General features: G+C 50.5%; 1 protein-coding gene across 1 annotated transcript in view; it reads left to right on the plus strand.

The window, feature by feature from the left end:
• Nucleotides 1-245: 245 nt before the first annotated feature.
• tmprss3a (transmembrane serine protease 3a) overlaps nucleotides 246-26,000 on the plus strand; it is a 31,005-nt gene continuing 5,250 nt past the window's right edge. Inside the window, exons 1-10 of the mRNA XM_078408603.1 lie at nucleotides 246-260; nucleotides 3,968-4,118; nucleotides 5,764-5,883; nucleotides 10,096-10,212; nucleotides 12,225-12,348; nucleotides 14,978-15,094; nucleotides 19,320-19,360; nucleotides 21,344-21,509; nucleotides 24,085-24,254; nucleotides 25,792-25,887. Of these exons, the coding sequence (XP_078264729.1) occupies nucleotides 246-260; nucleotides 3,968-4,118; nucleotides 5,764-5,883; nucleotides 10,096-10,212; nucleotides 12,225-12,348; nucleotides 14,978-15,094; nucleotides 19,320-19,360; nucleotides 21,344-21,509; nucleotides 24,085-24,254; nucleotides 25,792-25,887 (1,117 nt within the window). The remainder of the gene's footprint in view (nucleotides 261-3,967; nucleotides 4,119-5,763; nucleotides 5,884-10,095; nucleotides 10,213-12,224; nucleotides 12,349-14,977; nucleotides 15,095-19,319; nucleotides 19,361-21,343; nucleotides 21,510-24,084; nucleotides 24,255-25,791; nucleotides 25,888-26,000) is intronic.

The following is a 26,000-nucleotide window of genomic DNA, read 5'->3' on the forward strand; positions in this document are numbered from 1 at the left end:
AAACGCAGAGGAGGTGTTGGCTTACCGCTCGATTCAGACCGTAATGAGGAGTCCTGCGGTGAGGCTCGGTTTCTATAGCCACCTGTTCAGCAGAGGGGGGGAACCTGATAGCCACGGACTGAACTATCCGCCAGCTCGAGGCAGTCATCGTTCCTCCAGCAGGCAGCTACTCAGACAGCGGAGACCGTCCGTGCGGTCTTCCCCATGCGTTAACCCCCGACTTGGATTCACCGCCCCGGCACAAAATGGCATCCGTGGAAGTAAGTTAGCGAGGAATAACCGGGACTGCGAAAATGTCATCTTTTTGGTCGGCTGTTTGGACAGTGGTTTTGTGTCTCAATCGAACGGACTTTTTAGCTCAGTTAATTTTACGTTCGTTTTTTTTGTCACGGTGCAGTGAAAAGCTTTAAGGGCCGGTCCCACTTAGGCAATGATAAGGTGACTGCCAGTGACTAGGCTGTCGCTGAACGTTTGCCGGGGTGTTGTGGGCACGATCGTGAGGAGTCTTCAACGAATCACTGCGGATCTCGGCGCATCGCGGAAACATTTTCCAGATAGAAATTTCTCGGCGACAGCTGGCTTGTCGCCAGGTATCGTAGCAGGTTTGCCAGGTTGTCGCAGATGCGTTTAGAAGCACGTAATATTAAATTAAGGAAAGGCATTTGAAAACAACAGAAGGTAGTTTTGTTTAACCAGTTTATTTACCGTCAGGACATTTGACGGGTAGATTGGAGGCGACGGTTTGACGGTCAGGTAAGCGTGGGGATTTCGCGATGTTTCCGAAGACGGTGTAATCTCTTAGCCAGGTGCTAGTTTCACGAAAAAAGTGACTGGTATCGACCTGACTCGGCATTGTCGCGGTCAATGTCGTGGTCACTGTCGTGGTCATTGTGGTGGTCATTGTCGTGGTCATTGTCGTGGTCATTGTGGTGGTCATTGTGGTGGTCGTTGTCGTGGTCGTTGTCGTGGTCATTGTCGTGGTCATTGTCGTGGTCATTGTCGTGGTCATTGTTGTGGTCATTGTCGTGGTCATTGTCCTGGTCATTGTCATGGTCATTGTCGTGGTCATTGTCGTGGTCATTGTCGTGGTCATTGTCGTGGTCATTGTCGTGGTCATTGTCGTGGTCATTGTCGTGGTCATTGTCGTGGTCGTTGTCGTGGTCGTTGTCCTGGTCATTGTCGCGGTCATTGTCGCGGGGTAAAAGAAAATCTCGGCGGTCTGCCACGACTTTGACAGTCGCCGGCAGTCGCCTACAAAACCGCATAACCGGGACAGGCCCTTAAGTTGCGTGCTAACCAAAGAACTCTTTGCGTGATGTTCACCCTCTCTTTCTGCGATTCCCAGTTCCGACCTGAAACTTTAACTCTGTTTGGCTCGAAGGAGAGGTTGGGCAAACCGTGGGGAAGGGTGGCACGGTGGCGCAGCGGTAGAGTTGCTGCCTCACAGCGCCAGAGGCCCGATTCGATCCTGACAATGGGCGCTGTCTGTACGGAGTTGGCACGTTCTCCCCCGTGACCAGCGTGGGTTTTCTCCGGGCGCTCCGATTTCCTCCCACACTCCAAAGACGTGCAGGTTTGTAGGTTATTCAGCTTCGGAAGAGATTGTAAATGTTCCCTGGTGTGCAGGGATCGCTGGTCGGCACGGACAGAGTGGGCCGAAGGACCCGTCTCTACGCCGTATCTCACAACTAAACTAAACTAAACTGCAGATGCTGGTTTATAAAATAAGGCAGAGTGCTGGAGTAACTCAGCGGGTCAGGCAGCATCACTGGAGGGCAAGGATGGGTGACGGAAAACAGCGCCTGTCCTTGTTCTCCAGTGATGCTGCATGACTTGGCTGAGTTACTCCAGTACTTTATGTCTTTTTTTGCACCTACTTTGATTGTTTTCTCTGGAGTGCAGGAGTCTGAGGGAGAGACCATCTCTTAGATTGGACCTAAAAGAATGCAGAAAAAACGTATCCATGCAGAGGAGAGGGGAAAGATTGAATAGCAACCTGCGAGACAACTTTTTCTCTTATTCGATGGTGGGTGAATGGGACACGCTGATACAGGAGGCAGGTTAGTTTAGTGTAGTTTACAGATACAGTGTGGAAACTGGCCCTTCGGCCCATCGAGTCCATGCTTGACCAGTGATTACCCATGCACTAATTCTATCCAACGCTCCAGCGAAAATTTAGAGAAGCCAATGAACCTACAAAACTTGCACGTCTTTGGAGTGTGGGTGGAAACCGGAGCACCCGGAGAAAACCCACGCAGGTCACAGGGAGAACGTGCAAACTCCGCACGGGTGGCCCCTGTGGTCAGGATCGAATCGGGGTCTCTGGAGCTGTGCCAGCGCGCAATCCTGACAGCGGGTAACGTCTGTACGGAGCTCGTACGTTCTCCCCGAGTCCGTGGGCGGTCACGGTGGCGCGGAAGTAGAGTTGCCGCCTCACAGCGAATGCAGCGCCGAAGACCCGGGATCGATCCCGACCGCAAGCGCTGTCTGTATGGAGTTTGTACGTTCTCCCCGTGACCTGCGTGGGTTTCCTCCGGGATCTTCGGTTTCCTCCCACACTCTAAAGACGTGCAGGTTTGTAGGTCGATTGGCTGGGTAAATGTAAAAATTGTCCCTAGTGGGTGTAGGATAGTGTTAATGTACGGGGATCGCTGGGCGGCACGGACTTGGTGGGCCGAAGGGGCCTGTTTCCGGCTGTATATATATGATATGATATAAAGATTCAACCTCGCTTGTTTGGGTCGTTGGTCACGATCTCTGATGCTCATCCCCAAACAACCACCACTCCCCCACACAGTGGAGTTAGGGCGGTCACGGTGGCACAGCGGTAGAGTTGCTGCCTTACAGCGAATGCAGCGCCGGAGACCCGGGTTCGATCCCGACTGTGGGTGCTGTCCGTGCGGAGTTTGCACGCTCTCCCCGTGACCTGCGTGGGTTTCCTCTGAGATCTTCGGTTTCCTCCCACACTCCAAAGACGAGCGGGTTTGTAGGTTAATTGGCTGGGTAAATGTAAAAAGTGCCCTCTTGGGTGTGGGATAGACAATAGACAATAGGTGCAGGAGGAGGCCATTCGGCCATTCGAGCCAGCACCGCCATTCAATGTGATCATGGCTGATCATTCTCAATCAGTACCTCGTTCCTGCCTTCTCCCCATACCCCCTGACTCCGCTATCCTTAAGAGCTCTATCTAGCTCTCTCTTGAATGCATTCAGAGATTTGGCCTCCACTGCCTTCTGAGGCAGAGAATTCCACAGTTTCACAACTCTCTGACTGAAAAAGTTTTTCCTCATCTCAGTTCTAAATGGCCTACCCGTTATTCTTAAACTGTGGCCCCTTGTTCTGGACTCCCCCAACATTGGGAACATGTTTCCTGCCTCTAACGTGTCCAACCCCTTAATAATCTTATACGTTTCGATAAGATCTCCTCTCATCCTTCTAAATTCCAGTGTATACAAGCCTAGTCGCTCCAGTCTTTCAACATATGAAAGTCCCGCCATTCCGGGAATTAACCTAGTAAACCTACGCTGCACGCCCTCAATAGCAAGAATATCCTTCTTCAAATTTGGAGACCAAAACTGCACACAGTACTCCAGGTGCGGTCTCACTGGGGCCCTGTACAACTGCAGAAGGACCTCTTTGCTCCTATACTCAATTCCTCTGGTTATGAAGGCCAACATTCCATTGGCTTTCTTCACTGCCTGCTGTACCTGCATGCTTCCTTTCAGTGACAGTTCAGGGATAGTTTTAATGTGCGGGGATCGCTGGTCGGCGCGGACCCGGTGGGCCGAAAGGGCCTGTTTCGGCGCTGTATCTCCAAATTGAACTAAACTGAACTAAAATGATCACATTGAATGTCGGCGCTGGCTCGAAGGGCCGAATGGCCTACTCCTGCACCTATTGTCTTTTGTCTATAAACTAATGTTGTGACAATGCCAATGTTTTGCTTTGTTTTCTCCCTCACGGTCAGGGTACGTCTGAGCCAGCGACGCAGGCAGAGGAAGACGCAAAGATCGAAATAGTGTCAGTGACCGAAGATGAAATTCCCACCATCGCTCTCCCCAACGTCGCCCAGCGGGTTCCCAACATCCTCAAAGCTAAAGTCTTGCCCGCCGAGGCAGGTAATGTGCCTTTCTTTAGTTTGCAAACACAGAAACATAGAAAAAAAAGGTGCAGGAGAAGGCCATTCGGCCCTTCGAGCCAGCACCGCCATTCACGGCTGATCATCCAAAATCAATACCCCCTTTCCTGCTTTTTCCCCACATCACCTTGATTCCATTAGCCCTAAGAGCGATATCTAACTCTCTCTTGAAAACATCCAGTGGATTGGCCTCCACTGCCTTCTGTGGCTGAGAATTCCACAGTGCGGCACGGTGGCGCAGCGGTAGAGTTGCTGCCTTACAGCGAATGCAGCGCCGGAGACTCAGGTTCGATCCCGACTACGGGTGTTGTCTGTACGGAGTTTGTTCGTTCTCCCCATGACCTGCGTGGGTTTTCTCAGAGATCTTCGTTTTCCTCCCACACTCCAAAGACGTACAGGTTTGTAGGTTAATTGGCTTGGTAAATGTAAAAATTGTCCCTAGTGGGTGTAGGATAGTGTTAATGTGCGGGGATCGCTGGGCGGCACGGACCCGGTGGGCCGACGGGCCTGTTTCTGTGCTGTATCTCTAAGTCTAGCTTCACAACTCTCTGGGTGAAGAAGTTTTTCCTCATCTCAGTCCTAAATGGCCTGCCCCTTATTCTTAAACTGTGACCCCTGGTTCTGGACTCCCCCAAAATCGGGAACATTTTTTTCTGCAACTATCCTGTCCAATCCTTTAAGAATTGTACATGTTTCTATAAGATCACCCTCTCATCCTTCTAAATTCCAGTGAATGCAAGCCCAGTCGACCCATTTTTTCATCATACAACAGTCCCGCCATCCCAGGAATTAACCTGGTGAACCTACGCTGCACTCCCTCAATAGCAAGAATGGCCTTCCTTAAATTAGGAGACCAATCGTGGCTGATCTATCTCTCCCTCCTAACCCCATTCTCCTGCCTTCTCCCCATAACCCCTGACACCTGTAGAATCTACCAATTTCTGCCTTTAATAATATCCATTAACTTGGCCTCCACAGCCTTCTGTGGCAATGAATTCTATGGAATACTAGTTGCAATCTGTGACCAATATACAGCACCCGTAGTCAGGATCGAACCCTGGTCTCTGACACTCTAAGGCAGCAACTCTACCGCTGCGCCACCGTGACGACCTGGCTAAAGGATTTTCTTTTCCCCAACATCAGGTAGATGCACAAAGTCTCTTACCCAGGACAGGTGAATCAAGGACCAGAGGACATAGGTTTAGAGATCCAGCTTGGAAACCGGCCCTTTGGCCCACTGAACCCGCGTGCATAAAATCACGAGAGGAATAGATCTGGTAGATGCACAGAGTCTCTTGCCCAGAGTAGGGGAATCGAGGACCAGAGGACATAGGTTCAAGGTGAAGGGGAAAAGATTTAATAGGAATCTGAGGGGAAACTTTTTTTCACACAGAGGGTGGTGGTTGTACGGAACGAGCTGCCAGAGGAGGTAGTTGAGGCTGGGACTATCCCAACTTGTAAGAAACAGTTAGACAGGCACATGGATAGGACGGGTTTAGAGGGAAACGCGGGCAGGCGGGACTAGTGTAGATGGGACATGCTGGTCGGTGTGGGCAAGTTGGGCCGAAGGGCCTGTTTCCATGCGGTGTCACTCTATGACTATGATTTTATGACTCTTTATTCAGGATTACAAGACAGAACCACGTCCAAGTGCCACATTTTCACATCCAAGAAGTTTCTGCTGTTAGTGGCTGCCGGTGTCTCGGCCAGCACCGTGTTACTTATAATAGCCATCAGTGTGGGAGGTAAGTAAGCTGTCCTTACACCTGACCATATAAAATGTGTGCCATTGGCTATGGAGCACCTGTTCATACATGGGTTCAAATCCCTTGATAACAATATCGCGGCACGGTGGCGCATCGGTAGAGTTGCTGCCTCACAGCGCCGGAGACCCGGGTTCAATCCCAACTACGGGTGCTGTTCGTATGGAGTTTGTACGTTCTCCCCGTGTCCTGTGTGGGCTTCCTCCGAGATCGTTTTGTTTCCACCCACACTCCAAAGACGTGCGGGTTTGTAGGTAAATTGGCTCGGTGTAGGTGTACAAAATGTCCCTAGTGGGTATAGGATTGTGTTAGTGTGCGGGGACAGTTGGTCGGTGCGGACTCGGTGGGCCGAAGGGCCTGTTTCCGCGCTGTATCTCTAAACTAAACTAAACTAATCTCCAAAAACGTAGAGGTTTGTAGGTTAATCGGCTTGGTTCTAAATGTAAATTGTTCCTAGCGTGTGTAGGATAGCGTTAGTGTGCGGGGATCGCTGGTCGGCGCGGACTCGGTGGGCCGAAGGGCCTGTTTACACCCCTGTATCTCTAAACTAAACTAAACTAAACTAAACTAAACATTTGCAGTCTTCCCAGTGCTGGGCATGGAATAGTGTGGATCTGTCTTAATGGTTGGAGTGATTTTCAATTTTGATTTTATCGTCCGATGTGCAAAGTGCTAACACAGTGAAATTATTTTTCACGTACGAACAGTCCAGTAGATTATTGCCATACCCTCGATCCTCAATTAGTAAATGGGTGGCTTGTTGGTCCCACAAGGAACTGCAGGTGCTGGTTTATGTTATAAAATGGCCGCAAAGCGCTGGTGGAACTCAACGGGTCAGGCAGCATCTCTGGAGAACACGGTGGGCCTAGTGGTAGAGTTGCTGCCTTATGGCGCCAGAGACCTGGGTTCGATCCTGTACGGAGTTTGTACGTTCTCCCTGTGACCCCGTGGGTTTTCTCCGGGTGCTCCGGTTTCTTCCCACATCCCAAAGACGTGCCGGTTTTGTAGGCTAGTTGGCTTCTGTAAGTCACCCCTGGCATGTAGGGTAGAAATAGCGTAGCGATCGTTGGTCGGCACGGACTCGGTGGACCGAAGGGCCAGTTTCCACGCTGTAAGCTAAACTAAACTAAAAATGGATAGATGACGTTTTGAGTGGAGACCCTTCCTCAGACTGATTTCAGATACAGATTATTCCCAGTTAGATCGGATAGAAACATAGAAACATAGAAAATAGGTGCAGGAGTAGGCCATTCGGCCCTTCGAGCCTGCACCGCCATTCAATATGATCATGGCTGATCATCCAGCTCAGGAACCTGTACCTGCCTTCTCTCCATACCCCCTGATCCCTTTAGCCACAAGGGCCACATCTAACTCCCTCTTAAATATAGCCAATGAACTGGCCTCAACTACCCTCTGTGGCAGAGAATTCCACAGACTCACCACTCTCTGTGTGAAGAAATGTTTTCTCATCTCGGTCCTAAAAGACTTCCTCCTTATCCTTAAACTGTGACCCCTGGTTCTGGACTTCCCCAACATTGGGAACAATCTTCCCGCATCTAGCCTCTCCAACCCCTTAAGAATTTTATATGTTTCTATAAGATCCCCCCTCAGTCTTCTAAATTCCAGCGAGTATAAGCCGAGTCTATCCAGTCTTTCTTCATATGAAAGTCCTGCCATCCCAGGGATCAATCTGGTGAACCTTCTCTGTACTCCCTCTAAGGCTAGAATGTCTTTCCTCAGATTAGGAGACCAAAACTGTACACAATACTCCAGGTGCGGTCTCACCAAGGCCCTGTACAACTGCAGCAGAACCTCCCTGCTCCTATACTCAAATCCTCTTGCTATGAATGCTAACAAACCATTCGCTTTCTTCACTGCCTGCTGCACCTGCACGCTGGCTTTCAATGGCTAAGCTAAATATTATTAGACGATAGGAAATACTTTTCTTTGCAGATATTTTGCGTTTTCTAATGCAAATATACCCTCAAATTCACAAATTCCATTCACTCTATCAAAAGGAAGTCAGATGGTGTGGAGAATCAATGAACCGCAGATGCTGGTTTACACAAAAGAACACAAAGTGAGAATGGTGGTAGACTGCTTTACCAAGAGTGAATTAAAGATGGAGACACTGGAAGGGAGGTTGGACTGGGATCTTTAGTTTAGTTTAGTTTAGAGATACAGCGCGGAAACAGGCCCTTCGGCCCACCGGGTCCGCGCCGACCAGCGATCCCCGCTCATTAACACCATCCTACACCCACTGGGGATTTTTTTACATTTGCCCAGCCAATTAGCCTACAAACCTGCACGTCTTTGGAGTGTGGGAGGAAACCGAAGATCTCGCAGAAAACCCACGCAGGTCACGGGGAGAACGTACAAACTCCTTACAGATGGCGGCCGTAGTCGGGATGGAACCCGGGTCTCCGGCGCTGCATTCGCAACTCTACCGCCGCGCCACCGTGACTGGTGTGTTTGTATCTCCTGTGCAATTTGAGTCAGGTGCTCGAAAGTGTGAGAATATTTAATTGAAGAAAAACAGAGCAGATGTTAATCGAGTTTCAAAACAACCTTGGGTGGATATTAGGTTGCATTCACAATGGAAAGCTGAACGTGATCTGTTCATCCCAACCTTCGGATGTTATCATCTAACTGTTCTCTTCAGTATTATTCCGGCTAATGTCACTTCATCTCATAAGTTCATAAGGTCATTTAGTGATAGGAGCAGAATTAGGCCATTCGGCCCATCAAGTCTACTCCGCCATTCAATCGTGGCTGATCTATCTCTCCCTCCTAACCCCATTCACCTGCCTTCTCCGCGTAACCCCTGACACCCGCACTGATCAAGAATTTGCCTATCTCTGCCTTAAAAATATCCATTGGATTGGTCTCCCCTTTGCAATGAATTCCACAGATTTCCCACCACTTTATAGTCCAGTATTCACTTATATTCTGTCGTTATCACTGTGTGTGATGCTTTATTCTTGATTGTTAACTGTACGTTTGTGTTGTCAATAGACAATAGATAATAGGTGCAGGAGGAGGCCATTCGGCCCTTCGAGCCAGCACCACCATTCAATGTGATCATGGCTGATCATTCTCAATCAGTACCCCGTTCCTGCCTTCTCCCCATACCCCCTGACTCCGCTATCCTTAAGAGCTCTATCTAGCTCATTTGTGAGCGGAGCACCAAAGCACATTCCTTGTATATGCACATACTTGGCCAATAGACTTATTCATTGATTGATTGATTGATTGATTGATTGATTGATTGATTCATTCATTCATTCATTCATTCATTCATTCATTCATTCATTCATTCATTCATTCATTCATATTCACTGGAATTTCAAAGGATGAGAGGGGATCTTGTAGAAATACATAAAATTATTAAGGGATTGGATAGGCTAGATGCAGGAAGAATATTGGGGGAGTCCAGAACCAGGGGGGTCACAGCTTAAGAATAAGGGGTAGGCCATTTAGGACTGAGATGAGGAAAAACTTTTTCACCCAGAAAGTTGTGAATCTGTGGAATTCTCTGCCACTGAAGGCAGTGGAGGCCAATTCACTGGATGTTTTCAAGAGAGAATTAGATTTAGCTCTTCGCATTAAAGAAATCAAGGGATATGGGGAGAAAGCAGGTAATGATTTTGGATGATCAGCCGTGATCACATTGAATGGCGGTGCTGGCTCGAAGGGCCGAATGACCTACCCCTGCATCTATTTTCTATGTTTGTCTTTTCTATGTTTCACTTTGTGCTTTTTACTCACGACTCCGGCAGCTGCAGTTCCTTGTGTTGCCGTTTAGATTTTTTCGATTTAGAGATACAGCGCGGAAACAGGCCCTTCGGCCCACCGGGTCCGCGCCGCCCAGCGATCCCCTCACATTAACACCATCCTACACACACTATGGACAATTTTTACATTTTGCCCAGCCAATTAACTGCACGTCTTTGGAGTGTGGGAGGAAACCGAAGATCTCGGAGAAAACCCACGCAGGTCACGGGGAGAACGTACAAACTCCGTACAGACGGCGCTCGTAGTCAGGATCGAACCTGAGTCTCCGGCGCTGCATTCGCTGTAAGGCAGCAACTCTACCGCTGCGCCACCGTGCCGCCTCGTGCCGTTTGGCCGTATTTGATCTCTGTAAGGGTGTTTAAAGGTTGAATCTGACGATGAATGTGTAAATCTTTCCAGTGACATACAGCTGTCTCGGCAAGTTCCGATGTCGCGACTCCTCATCGTGTCTCTGGTTTTCCGCTCGCTGTGATGGCGTTAAAGACTGCCCTTCAGGGGAAGATGAGCTGGGCTGTGGTAAAGTTCCTTCCTTGTGTATCTTAATAAGTTCATCAGTTCCAACAGACAATAGACAATAAGTGCAGGAGGAGGCCATTCGGCCCTTCGAGCCAGCACCGCCATTCAATGTGATCATGGCTGATCATTCTCAATCAGTACCCCGTTCCTGCCTTCTCCCCATACCCCCTGACTCCGCTATCCTTAAGAGCTCTATCCAGCTCTCTCTTGAGTGCATTCAGAGAATTGGTCTCCACTGCCTTCTGAGGCAGAGAATTCCACAGATTCACAACTCTCTGACTGAAAAAGTTTTTCCTCATCTCCGTCCTAAATGGCCGACCCCTTATTCTTAAACTGTGGCCCCTGGTTCTGGACTCCCCCAACATTGGGAACATGTTTCCTGCCTCTAACGTGTCCAACCCCTTAATAATCTTATACGTTTCGATAAGGTCTCCTCTCGTCCTTCTAAATTCCAGTGTATACAAGCCTAGTCGCTCCAGTCTTTCAACATATGACAGTCCCGCCATTCCGGGAATTAACCTAGTAAACCTACGCTACACGCCCTCCATAGCAAGAATATCCTTCCTCAAATTTGGAGACCAAAACTACACATAGTACTCCAGGTGTGGTTTCACTAGGGCCCTGTACAACTGCAGAAGGACCTCTTTGCTCCTATACTCAACTCCTCTTGTTATGAAGGCCAACATTCCATTGGCTTTCTTCACTGCCTGCTGTACCTGCATGCTTCCTTTCAGTGACTGATGCACTAGGACAACCAGATCTCGTTGTACGTCCCCTTTTCCTAACTTGACACCATTCAGATAATAATCTGCCTTCCTGTTCTTACCACCAAAGTGGATAACCTCACACTTATCCACATTAAACTGCATCTGCCATGCATCCGCCCACTCACACAACCTGTCCAAGTCACCCTGCAACCTCATAGCATCTTCCTCACAGTTCACACTGCCACCCAGCTTTGTATCATCTGCAAATTTGCTAATGGTACTTTTAATCCCTTCATCCAAGTCACTAATGTATGATGTATGAACATAAGTGATTGGAGCAGAATTAGGCCATTCGGCCCATCAGATGTACTCTGCCATTCAATCATGGCTGATCTATCTTTCCCTCTGCCACCATCATAAGTTCTAGGAGGACAATCGTAACCTGGTCGAGGTACGTCCAGTCAAACCTCTGTCAACTCTACACCTTTTTTTGTTAACCAAGAATAATTTTAATCGATTATTTACAAAGATGTTACGTACAATACAAAACACTACAAACAAACCCACCACCGAAATGCAAAGTACAACAGATATTTTGTGGCCCAGCACTTCAACTCCCCCTCCCACTCCCAGTCTGACCTTTCTGTCATGGGCCTCCTCCAGTGCCATAGTGAGGCCCACCGCAAATTGGAGGAACAGCACCTCATATTTCGCCTGGGCAGCTTGCAGCCCAGCGGTATGAACATTGACTTCTCCAACTTTAGATAGTTCCTCTGTCCCTCTCTTTCCCTCCTCCTTCCCAGATCTCCCTCTATCTTCCTGTCTCCACCTATATCCTTCCTTTGTCCCGCCCCCCTGACATCAGTCTGAAGAAGGGTTTTGACCCGAAATGTCACCCCCATTCCTTCCCTCCCGAGATGCTGCCTGACCTGCTGAGTTACTCCAGCATTTTGTGAAATAAATACATTTGACAGATATTCTTAAATACTAGATAACCTATAGTGCCACGATATCACCATCCTTGTTGAGGATGCATTCCAACCCCCCCACCCCCCCCCCCCCCACCCCCAGCGGTCCCAGAAGCACCCCAGGGTGCCCCGTGGACAGCGCGAGGTCCCCTCTCTAACCCCATCCGGGCGCGGACGTAACCCCCGGGATAGGGGCAGGCAGGCGCCGTGACTCGCGGATGGCGGGCTTGGCCACAAGCCAAACCCATCCGGGACATCTTCGGCCCCTCTACCCTCTCCCCCCCCCCCCAGGCGCACACGGGTAACTGCCCTCCACTGGGGGTTGTTCTTCCCGCAGTGCGAGTCAGTGGGAAGAGTTCGGTGGTGCAGGTCTACAGCGGCGGGGAGTGGAGGACCATGTGCTGGGACGGCTGGGACGCGGCGCACGGGAACGCCGCTTGCAAACAACTGGGGTACGGCAGGTAAGCTCACGCCCTGCGCCCACACACCCTCCAGAAAACGTCGCCAGGGCTCGAGGGGCCTGAGCTGCAGGGAGACCTTGGGAGCAGACTTGGGACTCTATTCCATCAGAGCGCAGGAGGATGAGGGGTGACCTTATAGAGGTGTACAAAATCACAGAAACGTAGAAACAAGGTGCAGGTGGAGGCCACTCGGCCCTTTGAGCCAGCGCCGCCATTCAACGTGATCGTGGCTGATCGTCCACAATCAGTACCCCGTGCCTGCCTTCTCCCACGGTGGCGCAGCGGTAGAGTTGCCGCCTTATAGCGAACGCAGCGCCGGAGACTCAGGTTCGATCCTGACTACGGGCGCTGTCTGAACAGAGTTTGTACGCTCTCCCCGTGACCTGCGTGGGTTTTCTCCGAGATCTTCGGTTTCCTCCCACACTCCAAAGACGTGCAGGTATGTAGGTTAATTGACTGGGTAAATGTAAAAATTGTCCCTAGTGTGTGTAGGATAGTGTTAATGTGCGGGGATCGCTGGGCGGCGCGGACTCGATGGGCCGAAGGGCCTGTTTCCACGCTGTATCTCTAAATCTAAATCTAAATCCCCATATCCCTTGATTCCGCTGGCCCCCAGAGCTCTATCTAACTCTCTTTTAAATCCATCCAGTGAATCGGCCTCCACTGTCTTCTGTGGCAGAGAATTACACAGATTCACAACTCTGTGGGTGAAAAAGTTTTTTCTCACCTCAGTTTTAAATGGCCTCCCTTTTATTCTTAGACTGTGTGGCCCCCTGATTCTGGACTCCCCCAACATTGGGAGCTATTCCTCTCGTGAGAGGAATAGATCGATTAGATGCATAGAGTCTCTTGCCTAGAGTTGGGGAAATCAGGAACCTGAGGGCATAGGTTTAAGGTGAGGGGAAAAAGATTTAATGGGAACCCGAGGGGTAACGTTTTCACGCAAAGGGTGGTGGGTGTATGGAGCGAGCTGCTGGAGGAGGTAGTTAAGGCAGGTACAATGATCATATTCAAGAGGCATTTGGACAGGTACATGGATAGGACAGGTTTAGAGGGATACGGGCCAAGCGCGGGCAGGTGGGACTGGTGTGGATGGGGCATGTTGGCCGGTGCGGGCAAGTTGGGCCGAAGGGCCTGTTTCCACACTGTATCACTCTATGACTCTGTGACAAACCTCCTTTCCTTTTCCAATTTAGCTGACCTGAGTTTGAGTTTGAGCTCAGTTTATTGTCACGTGTACCGAGGTACAGTGAAAAGCTTTTGTTTGCGCTCTAACCGATCGGTGGAAAGACAACACATGATTACAATCGAGCCGTCCACAGTGTCCAGATACAGGATAAAGTGCACAACGAATAGTGAATAACGATTAGACAATAGACAATAGGTGCAGGAGGAGGCCATTCGGCCCTTCGAGCCAGCACCGCCATTCACTGTGATCATGGCTGATCATTCTCAATCAGTACCCCGTTCCTGCCTTCTCCCCATACCCCCTGACTCCGCTATCCTTAAGAGCTCTATCTAGTGCAAGATAACGTCCAGTAAAGACCGATCAAAGACAGTCTGAGGGTCTCCAATGGGGTAGATGGGAAGTCAGGACCGCTCTCTAGTTGGTGAGAGGACGGTCCAGTTGCCTGGTAGCAGCTGGGAAGAAACTGTCCCTGAATCTGGAGGTGTGCGTTCTCACACTTCTGTACCTCTTCAGGCCCTGAAGGGTCTGTTTCCACGCTGGATGACTCTAAGACTCTGACGCTTTGTGTCTTCTTCTGTTGAAGACGTGCAGGTATGTAGGTTAATTGACTGGGTAAATGTAAAAATTGTCCCTAGTGTGTGTAGGATAGTGTTAGTGTGCGGGGATCGCTGGGCGGCGCGGACCCGGTGGGCCGAAGGGCCTGTTTCCGGGCTGTATCCCTAAATCTAATTTAAAAAAATCTAAAAAGAAATGTAGTTATTGGTTCATTCTTTCCGGGTTCTATCCTGACTAAGGGTGCGGAGGGGGATGTCTGTACGGAGTTTGTACGTTCTCCCCGTGACCAGCGTGGGCTTTCTCCAGGTGCTTCTGGTTTCCTCCCACACTCCCAAAGACGTACAGGTTCGTAGGCTAATTGGCTTGGCATGACTGTAAATTGTTCCCCGGTGTGTGTAGAATAGCGTTAGTGTGCGGGGCGATCGCTGGTCAATAGACAATAGGCAACAGGTGCAGGAGGAGGCCATTCGGCCCTTCGAACCAGCACCGCCATTCAATGTGATCATGGCTGATCATTCTCAATCAGTACCCCGTTCCTGCCTTCTCCCCATACCCCCTGACTCCGCTATCCTTAAGAGCTCTATCTAGCTCTCTCTTGAAAGCATTCAGAGAATTGGCCTCCACTGACTTCTGAGGCAGAGAATTCCACAGATTCACAGCTCTGTGACTGAAAAAGTTTTTTCTCATCTCAGTTCTAAATGTCCTACCCCTTATTCTTAAACTATGGCCCCTTGTTCTGGACTCCCCCAACATTGGGAACATGTTTCCTGCCTCTAACGTGTCCAACCCCTTAATAACCTTATACGTTTCGATAAGATGGGCCGAAGGGCCTGCTTCTGCCCTGTATCTCTAAACTGGACTCCGTTCTTTCCTGCCCTGCCCCAGCTACGTAAACTCCACCCAGCTTCCAGTCCACGCCATCGAGGAGACGTTGAGGAGCAACTTTGCAGAAGTAGACGTCAGCCTCCGCGTGACCCGAGTACAAATGGCCGTCACCCTCAGGTACATCGGGCCCTGTCGTTAGCGCCACCGCTTGCTCCGAATATGACAAGGGGAGACCTGGGTGTCGTGGTACACCAGTCATTGAAAGTAGGCATGCAGGTGCAGCAGGCAGTGAAGAAAGCGAATGGTATGTTGGCATTCATAGCGAGGGGATTTGAGTATAGGAGCAGGGAGGTTCTGCTGCAGTTGTACAGGGCATTGGTGAGACCACACCTGGAGTGTTGCGTACAGTTTTGGTCTCCTAATCTGAGGAAAGACATTCTTGCCATAGAGGGAGTACAGAGAAGGTTCACCAGATTGATTCCTGGGATGGCAGGACTTTCATATGAAGAAAGGCTTGTACTCGCTGGAATTTAGAAGATTGAGGGGGGATCTTATAGAAACTTACAAAATTCTTAAGGGGTTGGACAGGCTAGATGCGGGAAGATTGTTCCCGATGTTGGGGAAGTCCAGAACAAGGGGTCACAGTTTAAGGATAAGGGGGAAGTCTTTTAGGACCGAGATGAGAAAGGTTTTTTTCACACAGAGAGTGGTGAATCTGTGGAATTCTCTGCCGCAGAAGGTAGTTGAGGCCAGTTCATTGGCTATCTTTAAGAGGGAGTTAGATGTGGCCCTTGTGGCTAAAGGGATCAGGGGGTATGGAGAGAAGGCAGGTACGGGATCCTGAGTTGGATGATCAGCCATGATCATATTGAATGGCGCTGCAGGCTCGAAGGGCCGAATGGCCTCCTCCTGCACCTATTTTCTATGTTTCTATCTATGTTTCTATGATCTTCTCCTGATCTCCCTGCATGTTGGCGTCACGGTGGCGCAGCGGTAGAGTTGCCGCCTCACAGCGCCAGAGACCCGGGTTCGATCCTAACCACGGGCGTGTGAACAAAGAGCAAGATGATTGAACTTTATTAACCTTCCATCACAGTGAGGAATGTGAAATCCGCTGTGGTGGATGTTCATGTTAAACTTTACGTTGTGTGGCTGTGTGTCTTGTTGGCTGTCTGGTAACTCAAATTTCACTGTGTACCTTAATTGGTACACGTGTGACAATAAATCGATCTTGAAATCTTGAACCTTGGAATCTTGTCTGTGCGGAGTTTGTACGTTCTCCCCGTGACCTGCGTGGGTTTTCTCCGGGTGCTCCGGTTTCCCCCCCCCCCCCCCCCCCCCCGCACTCCAAAGACGTGCAGGTTTGTCGGTCAATTGGCAGAGCAATAGTCCCGACCCAAAATGTTACCTATTCATGTTCTCTAGTGATGCTGCCAGACCCGCTGAGTTACTCCAGCGCTTTGTGTCTTTCATCTAGCATGGATGCCCTGAATGATGAAGGTCGATGTAGCAAAGGCCTTCTTTCCACACCCTGTCTACCAGCAATGCCAGTTACACTGGGAACTATGTATTTGTAGTTTAGAGATGCTTTGCGGAAACAGGCCTACCAAGTCCGCACTGACCAGCGATCCCCGCACACTAATACTATCCTATTTTACCTTCATGCCAAGCCAATTAACCTACAAACCTGCACGTCTTTGGAGTGCGAGAGGAAACCAAAGATCTCGGAGAAAACCCACGCAGGTCACGGGGGAGAACGTACAAACTCCGCACAGACAGCCCCCGTAGTCGGGATCGAACCCGGGTCTCCCGCGCTGCATTCGCTGTAAGGCGGCAGCTCTACCGCTGCGCCACCGGGCCGTCCCAAATTCATTGCTTGCATGCCCCAAGGTATGCAAATGGTCACCACATAAAGGGCGGCGACAGAGTTACAAAGTGTCCCGCGCCAGGTCCTCCGCTGTTATCCTCCCCACCCCCCCTCACGGCGGTCCTCCCTGCCCCAGCAGCGGCGTCCTCACGTCCACGTGTCCATCCTCTACCTCCGGCGCTCTCATCGACCGTCATACCGACCTCTCCACAACAGCCGCCAAGTCCCCTCCTGATGACTCCGTGGCCCCGACCCGGGCCCCGGCCCCGGCCTCTGTCGGCCCCCGGACTCCGACTAATAAATTACACAGAAAATAGGCGCAGGAGTAAGGCCGTTCGGCCCTGCTTGATCAGTGCGGGTGTCAAGGGTTACGGGGAGAAGGCAGGAGAATGGGGTTGAGAGGGAGATAGATCGGCCACGAGTGGACTTGACGGGCCGAATGTTTCTGCGCCGTATCCCCAAACTAAACCGAACTGGAGCTCTGTGGAATGTGGTGGCAATGTGTGAAGTGATTGCTAGGTTGTCCAACCCACGATATCTGCTTCTCCCCTAGAAAGACTTGTCTCTTTTAGAAGTGGAATTCATTGCCACAGACGGCTGTGGAGGCCAAGTCAAACGTGTATCTTTTTAAAAAGGCAGAGACGGACAGATTCGTGATCGGTACCGGGGTGTCAGGGGTTACGGGGAGGAGGCAGGAGAATGGGGTTAGGAGGGAGAGATAGATCAGCCATGATTGAATGGCGGATGGTCCGAATGGCCAAATTCTGCTCCGAGAACTTATGATCTTATTATGAATATCATATGTAGTGTGACACGGCTTCAGACTGACCTGTGGCATCTGCTCCCAAGATTAGGCTTTCCATTCTACTTCTGCTGCCCCTAATAAGGGCCTGCCCCACGTAGGCGACTGCCGGCGACTGTCAAAGTCGTAGCAGATCGCCGAGATTTTCTTTTACCCCATGACAATGACCACGACAATGACCACGACAATGACCACGACAATGACCACGACAACGACCACGACAACGACCACGACAATGACCACGACAATGACCACGACATCAACCACGACAATGACCATGACAATGACCACGACATCGACCACGACAATGACCACGACAATGACCGTGACAATGACCACGACAATGACCGCTACAATGACCACAACAATGACCACGACAATGACCATGACAATGACCACGACAATGACCATGACATCGACCACGACAATGACCGCGACAATGACCATGACAACGACCACGACAATGACCACGACAATGACCACGACAATGACCACGACATCGACCACGACAATGACCACGACAATGACCATGACATCGACCACGACAATGACCGCTACAATGACCACAACAATGACCACGACAATGACCGTGACAATGACCACGACAATGACCATGACATCGACCACGACAATGACCGCGACAATGACCATGACAATGACCACGACATCGACCACGACAATGACCACGACAACGACCACGACAATGGCCATGACAATGACCACGACAATGGCCGCGACAATGACCATGACAACGACCACGACAACGACCGTGACAACGACCACGACAACGACCACGACAATGACTGCAACAAGGACCACGACAATGACCACGACAATGACCACGACAACGACCACGACAACGACCACGACAATCACCACGACAACGACCACGACAATGACCACGACAATGACCACCACAATGACCACAACAATGACCACGACCATGACTTGACAGTTTTGAACTATAACACCTTGTATGGGTTACTTAAAAACCAAGCTTCACTGTAACAAGGAATAAACTGGATTTACTTCCACTTTACTAATAGCTATATTAAATTTAATTTTTTTTTTTTAAGTGGTTCAGTGGATTTTTGTGAAAAGTGTGTGGGCTTTCTTTGAAAATGTACGGGAGATGCATATCTGGTTTCTGGGTTGCATATCTGGGTTTGGAGCCCACTTTAAATGTAATGGCTGATGGCCATAAACATCACGAAATCCCCACGCTTACCTGACCGTTAAACTGTCGCCTCCAATCTACCCGTCAAATGTCCTGACGGTAAATAAATTGGTTCAACAAAACTATCTTCCGGTGTCTTCAAATGCCTTTTCTTAATTTAATATTACGTGCTTCTAAACGCATCTGCGACAACCTAGCAAACCTGGGGACAGCGTGCGACAGACAGCGCCCGCAATAAGCAACGATACCTGGCGACAAGCCAGCTGTCGCAGAGAAACTTCTATCTGGAAAATGTTTCCGCGATGCGCCGAGATCCGCTGCGATTCATTGAAGACTCCTCAGGATCGCGCCCGCGACACCCCGGCAAACGTTCGGCGACAGCCTAGTCACCGGCAGTCGCCTTAAAATCGCCTAAGTGGGACGGGCCCTAAAGTTCTCCAGTCTGCAGAGTAGACTTGATGGGCCGAATGGCCTAATTCTACTTCTATAACTTGTGACCTTGTTCCTAATATTGATGGTCAGATGTATAATGTGTTTTTGTTATTCCCTCCAGCAGTGAGTGCAGTTCAGGAAGAGTGACCTCACTCAAATGTTTAGGTAAGTCGTTTTTCTTTTGTTAGATGTTATAGACAATAGACAATAGACGCAGGAGGAGGCCATTCGGCCCTTCGAGCCAGCACCGCCATTCAATGTGATCATGGCTGATCATGGCTGATCATTCTCAATCAGCACCCCGTTCCTGCCTTCTCCCCATACCCCCTGACTCCGCTATCCTTAAGAGCTCTATCTAGCTCTCTCTTGAATGCATTCAGAGAATTGGCCTCCACTGCCTTCTGAGGCAGAGAATTCCACAGATTCACAGCTCTCTGACTGAAAAAGTTTTTCCTCATCTCAGTTCTAAATGGCCCACCCCTTATTTGGGGGAGTCCAGAACAAGGGGCCACAGTTTAAGAATGAGGGGTAGGCCATTTAGAACTGAGATGAGGAAAAACCTTTTCAGTCAGAGTGTTGTGAATCTGTGGAATTCTCTGCCTCAGAAGGCAGTGGAGGCCAATTCTCTGAATGCATTCAAGAGAGAGCTAGATAGAGCTCTTAAGGATAGCGGAGTCAGGGGGTATGGGGAGAAGGCAGGAACGGGGTACTGATTGAGAGTGATCAGCCATGATCACATTGAATGGCGGTGCTGGCTCGAAGGGCCGAATGGCCACCTCCTGCACCTATTGTCTATTGTCAAAAGCAAAGAAAGAAGGGTGAGGGGGGACCTCATTGAAACCTTCCTGAGGGTCTGCCCAGGGTTCAGTACCATTCACTGCCTCTCAGGGGCACCGTCGAGCCACTTTGACATTGGTGGAACGGCACTGCCACCTGCTGGAACGTGCGTTGCACTGACAGCGGGTTCAACATTGAAACAAGAAACCCATGAAGAAGTCTCGACACCAAACGTCACCCATTCCTTCTCTCCAGAGACGCTGCCTGACCCGCTGAGTTCCTCCAGCCTTTTGTGTCAGGCAGCACCTGTGGAGGAAAAGGACAGATGATTGTCTAATGTCTATTTTCTATTGCCTATTTCTGGATGTCTACCTCTCCCCACACTCTCAGTCTGCACAAGGGTCTCGACCCGAAACGCCACCCATTCCTTCTCTCCAGAGACGCTGCCTGTCCCGCTGAGTTACTCCAGCATTTTTTAATTTTTAGTTTTTAGACATACAGCGCGGAAACAGGCCCTTCGGCCCACCGGGTCCGCGCCGGCCAGCGATCCCCGCACACTAACACCATCCTACACCCACTAGGGACAATTTTTACATTTACCCAGCCAATTAACCTTCAAACCTGCACGTCTTTGGAGTGTGGGAGGAAACCGAAGATCTCGGAGAAAACCCACGCAGGTCATGGGGAGAACGTACAAACTCCGTACAGACGGCGCCCGTAGTCAGGATCGAACCGGGGTCTCCGGCGCTGCGTTCGCTGTAAGGCAGCAACTCTACCGCTGCGCCACCGTGCCACACTGCTTTGTGTTGAGGGCGTGCAGTGTAGGTTTACTAGGTTAATTCCTGGAATGGTGGGACTGTCATATGTTGAAAGACTGGAGCGACTAGGCTTGTATACACTGGAATTTAGAAGGATGAGAGGGGATCTTATCGAAACGTATAAGATTATTAAGGGGTTGGACACGTTAGAGGCAGGAAACATGTTCCCAATGTTGGGGGAGTCCAGAACAAGGGGCCACAGTTTAAGAATAAGGGGTAGGCCATTTAGAACGGAGATGAGGCAAAAAAAATTGAAGTCAGAGAGTTGTGAATCTGTGGAATTCTCTGCCTCAGAAGGCAGTGGACGCCAATTCTCTGAATGCTTTCAAGAGAGAACTAGATAGAGCTCTTAAGGATAGCGGAGTCAGGGGGGTATGGGGAGAAGGCAGGAACGGGGTACTGATTGAGAATGATCAGCCATGACCACATTGAATGGTGATGCTGGCTCGAAGGGCCGAATGGCCTCCTCCTGCACCTATTGTCTATTGTGTTTGTCTTTGGTCTAAACTCTGTGCCTTGCTTCTGAATCACGCTCCTGACTTCCCTTGTGTAGACTGTGGCTCCAGGCCCAGGTACCTGCCCCGGATTGTCGGAGGGAACCTCTCGGCCAGCGGACAGTGGCCGTGGCAGGTCAGTCTTCACTTGGACGGGCACCACCTGTGTGGAGGATCCATCATCGCCCCGCTGTGGATAGCAACTGCGGCTCACTGCGTCGTCCAGTAAGTCTCTCATTCACATCTCAGTGCTCGCCACACCCAACCTGACTAGATGCATGTGTGGAACCCTAGGGGTTGCCAACTATCTCACTCCCAAATAAGGGACAAAAGGTGACGTCACCGCCCCATGCCCCACGTGACCTCACCCAGACAGCGTCCACGTGCTCCCGCTCCACCAACGGCGGCCGCCCGGGCCGGGAGGCGGGTTGCTACGCAACCTCCGTTAGAGGGCACCCGGGCCTCCAGGCCTACAGTGTCCGGGCCTACAGTGTCCGGGCCTACAGTGTCCGGGCCTACAGTGTCCGGGCCTACAGTGTCCGGGCCTACAGTGTCCGGGCCTACAGTGTCCGGGCCTACAGTGTCCGGGCCTACACTGTCCGGGCCTACAGTGTCCGGGCCTACAGTGTCCAGGCCTACACTGTCCGGGCCTACACTGTCCGGGCCTACAGTGTCCGGGCCTACAGTGTCCGGGCCTACAGCATCCCCCAGGCCTAATAAGGGACAAGGGAGGTCCAGTGCAGAACAAACCAATTTAGCCCAAAATACGGGATGTCCCGGCTAATACGGGACAGTTGGCAACCCCAGTGGCACCCTAGGGCTTTTGGTAGATTCGAGAGAAAGGTCTACTTTAATTTAGTTTAGTTTAGTTTAGTTTAGTTTATTGTCACGTGTACCGAGGTACAGCGACAAGCTTTTGTTGCACGCTAACCAGTCGGCAGAAGGTCAATACACGATCACAATCATTTAGTTTAATTTAGTTTAGTTTAGTTTAGAGATACAGCGCGGAAATAGGCCCTTCGGCCCACCGAGTCCGCGCCGCCCAGCGATCCCCGCACACTAACACTATCCTACACACACTAGGGACAATTTACAATTTTACTGAAGCCAATTAACCTACAAACCTGCACATCTTTGGGACTTGTGGTGAAACCGGAGCACCCGGAGAAAACCCACACAGTCCCGGGGAGAACGTACAAACTCCGTACAGGCACCGCCCGTAGTCAGGATGTATTCCGCGTCTCTGGTGCTGTGAAGCAGCGACTCTACCGCTGCGCCACCCCAAATATCTCTAAACTAAACTGAACTAAACAGCCAATAATCCATAACCGATAGATTAGCATCACAAAGTGAAGATTAAGCGGCACGGTGGCGCAGCGGTAGAGTTGCCACCTTACAGCGCCGGAGACCCGGGTTCCATCCTGAGTACGGGCGCTGCCTGTACGGAGTTTGCACGTTCTCCCCGTGACCTGCGTGGGTTTTCTCCGGGTGCTCTGGTTCCCTCCCACACTCCAAAGACGCGCAGGTTTATAGGTTCATTGGCTTTGGCATAATTGTAAATGGTCGCCTAGTGTGTGTAGGTTAGCGTTAGTGTGCAGGGATCGCTGGTCGGCGCGGACTCGGTGGGCCGGCGAGCCTGTTTCCGCGCTGTACCTCTGAAATAAACCTGAGACGCGTGCCCTCTAGAGCAGACGAACTATCCACTTCACTTTTGCAACCAAGACATCGGGCGGTCGTCAAGTCAAGTCAATTTTATTTGTACAGCACTTTTAAAAACAACCCACGTTGACCAAAGTGCTGTACATCAGTTCAGGTACTAAGAAACGAACATACAATGGCACACAAACATAACAGCACATACATAAACAGTTCACAGCGCCCCCTCAGAGGGTCTCAAACGCCAGGGAGTAGAAATGGGTTTTGAGCCTGGACTTGAAGGAGTGGATGGAGGGGGCAGTTCTGATGGGGAGAGGGATGCTGTTCCACAGTCTAGGAGCTGCAACCGCAAAAGCGCGGTCACCCCTGAGCTTAAGCCTAGACCGTGGGATAGTCAGTAGCCCCAAGTCGGCCGACCTGAGGGACCTGGAGATAGAGTGGTGGGTTAGAAGATTTTTGATATGGGGGGGGGGGGGGGCAAGCCGGTTTAGGGCTTTAGACAATAGACAATAGGTGCAGGAGGAGGCCATTCGGCCCGTCGAGCCAGCACCGCCATTCAATGTGATCATGGCTGATCATTCTCAATCAGTACCCCGTTCCTGCCTTCTCCCCATACCCCCTGACTCCGCTATCCTTAAGAGCTCTATCCAGCTCTCTCTTGAATGCATTCAGAGAATTGGCCTCCACTGCCTTCTGAGGCAGAGAATTCCACAGATTCACGACTCTCTGACTGAAAAAGGTTTTTCCTCATCTCAGTTCTAAATGGCCTTACCCCTTATTCTTAAACTGTGTGGCCCCTGGTTCTGGACTCCCCCAACACTGGGAACATGTTTCCTGCCTCTAACGTGTCTGACCCCTTAATAATCTTATACGTTTCGATAAGACCCCCTCTCACCCGTCTAAATTCGGAGATCTAAATTTGTATGTGACGATGGGAAGGGGGGCTAGGATCTGGAGGAATGTGTAGGAAGGAACTGCAGATGCTGCTTTAAACCGGAGTGCCGGAGTAACTCAGCGGGGACGGGCGGCATCTCTGGAGGGATGGAGTGGGTGGCGTATCGGGCCGAGACCCTCCTTCCTCGGGGGGGGAAGGAGTGGGTGGCGTAACCCCTTGTTATTTTGCTTGTGTCCCTTCTTGATTTAGGTTCATATTCCTCTCCTCGTGGAGGGTGTACGCGGGCATCGTCGAGCAGCCTCTGACCACCAGCTCTTCCTACCGGGTGAAGAGGATCATCCACCACCAGAGATTTAGAAGTCAGTCGTACGATTACGACCTCGCCCTCTTAAAGCTGGAGAGGCCGCTGGCGTTCAACGGTGACTTTACCCCATTCTTCCTCTTCCTTGCGTTTGAGGCAGCAGACGTTGTGAAGCTGCTTATTCACAAAATGCCGGAGTAACTCAGCGGGTCGGGCGGCATCTCGGGAGAGATGGAATGGGTCGAGACCCTTCTTCAGACTGATGTCGGGTGGGCGCGGGACAAAGGAAGGATATAGGTGGAGAGGCGAAGATAGAGGGAGATCTGGGAAGGAGGAGGGGGAGAGAGGGACAGAGGAACTATCTAAAGTTGGAGAAGTCGATGTTCCTGTCTCCACCAATATCCTTCCTTTGTCCCGCCCCCCTGACATCAGTCTGAAGAAGGGTCTCGACCCGAAACGTCACCCATTCCTTCTGTCCCGAGATGCTGCCTGACCTGCTGAGTTACTCCAGCATTTTGTGAATAAATACCTTCGATTTGTACCAGCATCTGCAGTTATTTTCTTAAACTACTTATGAAGCTGCTTCTGCTCTTACATGGAAATTTAGAAAAAAGGTGCAGGAGGAGGCCATTCGGCCCTTCGAGCCTGTACGCACCGCCATTCATTGTGATCACGGCTGATCGTCCACAATCAGTTTCCCCGTGCCTGCCTTCTCCCCAGGCCCCTTGATTCCACTAGCCCCTAGAGCTCTATCTAACTCTTTTAAATTCATCCAGTGATTCGGCCTCCACTGCCCTCAGTGGCAGAGAATTCCACAAATTCACAACTCTCTGGGCGAAAAAAGTTTTTTTCTCACCTCAGTTTTAAATGGCCTCCCCTTTGTTCTTAGACTGTGTGTGGCCCCTGGTTCTGGATGTTTTTTTAGGAAGGAGATGAGGAGGAAATTCGTTAGTCAGAGGATGGTGAATCTGTGGAATTCTTTGCCACAGAAGGCTGTGGAGGCCAAGTCAATGGATATATTTAAGGCAGAGATAGATAGACTCTTGATTAGTGCGGGGGTCAGGGGTTATGGGGAGAAGGCCGGAGAATGGGGTTAGGAGGGAGAGATAGATCAGCCATGATTGAATGGCGGAGTTGACTTGATGGGCCGAATGGCCTAATTCTACTCCTTTCACTTATGGGCTGATGAGAGGAGATCTTATCGAAACATATAAGATTATTAAGGGGTTGGACACGTTAAGAGGCAGGAAACATGTTCCCAATGTTGGGGGAGTCCAGAACAAGGAGCCGCAGTTTAAGAATAAGGGGTAGGCCATTTAGAACGGAGATGAGGAAAAACTTTTTCAGTCAGAGAGTTGTGAATCTGTGGAATTCTCTGCCTCAGAAGGCAGTGGAGGCCAATTCTCTGAATGCATTCAAGAGAGAGCTGGATAGAGCTCTTAAGGATGGCGGAGTCAGGGGGTATGGGGAGAAGGCAGGAACGGGGTACTGATTGAGAATGATCGAAGGGCCGAATGGCCTCCTCCTGCACTGATTATCTATTGTCTATTGTCTATTGTCTACTGACCTCTGTCTCTCTATCACACTGTGCCTTGAAATCCTAGTTTTGTAGCACACTATCAGGAAGTGATCTCCGTGTCTCATTTCAAATGTAGATTGGATTCAGCCCATCTGCCTACCGAACTGGGGACAGGACTTTCCAGACGGCAAAGCCTGCTGGATCTCAGGCTGGGGCCTGACAAGCGAAGGAGGTGAGGAGAGTTTTTGTAAACGGTTTTGTGGTTTCCAAACTCCACCCCGGCACCGTGCCTGCCTTCTCCCCACATCCCTTGATTCCGCTAGCCCCCAGAGCTCTATCTAACTC

Source organism: Rhinoraja longicauda, chromosome 12 (genome assembly GCF_053455715.1).
Source record: "Rhinoraja longicauda isolate Sanriku21f chromosome 12, sRhiLon1.1, whole genome shotgun sequence".
NCBI lineage: Eukaryota > Metazoa > Chordata > Chondrichthyes > Rajiformes > Arhynchobatidae > Rhinoraja > Rhinoraja longicauda.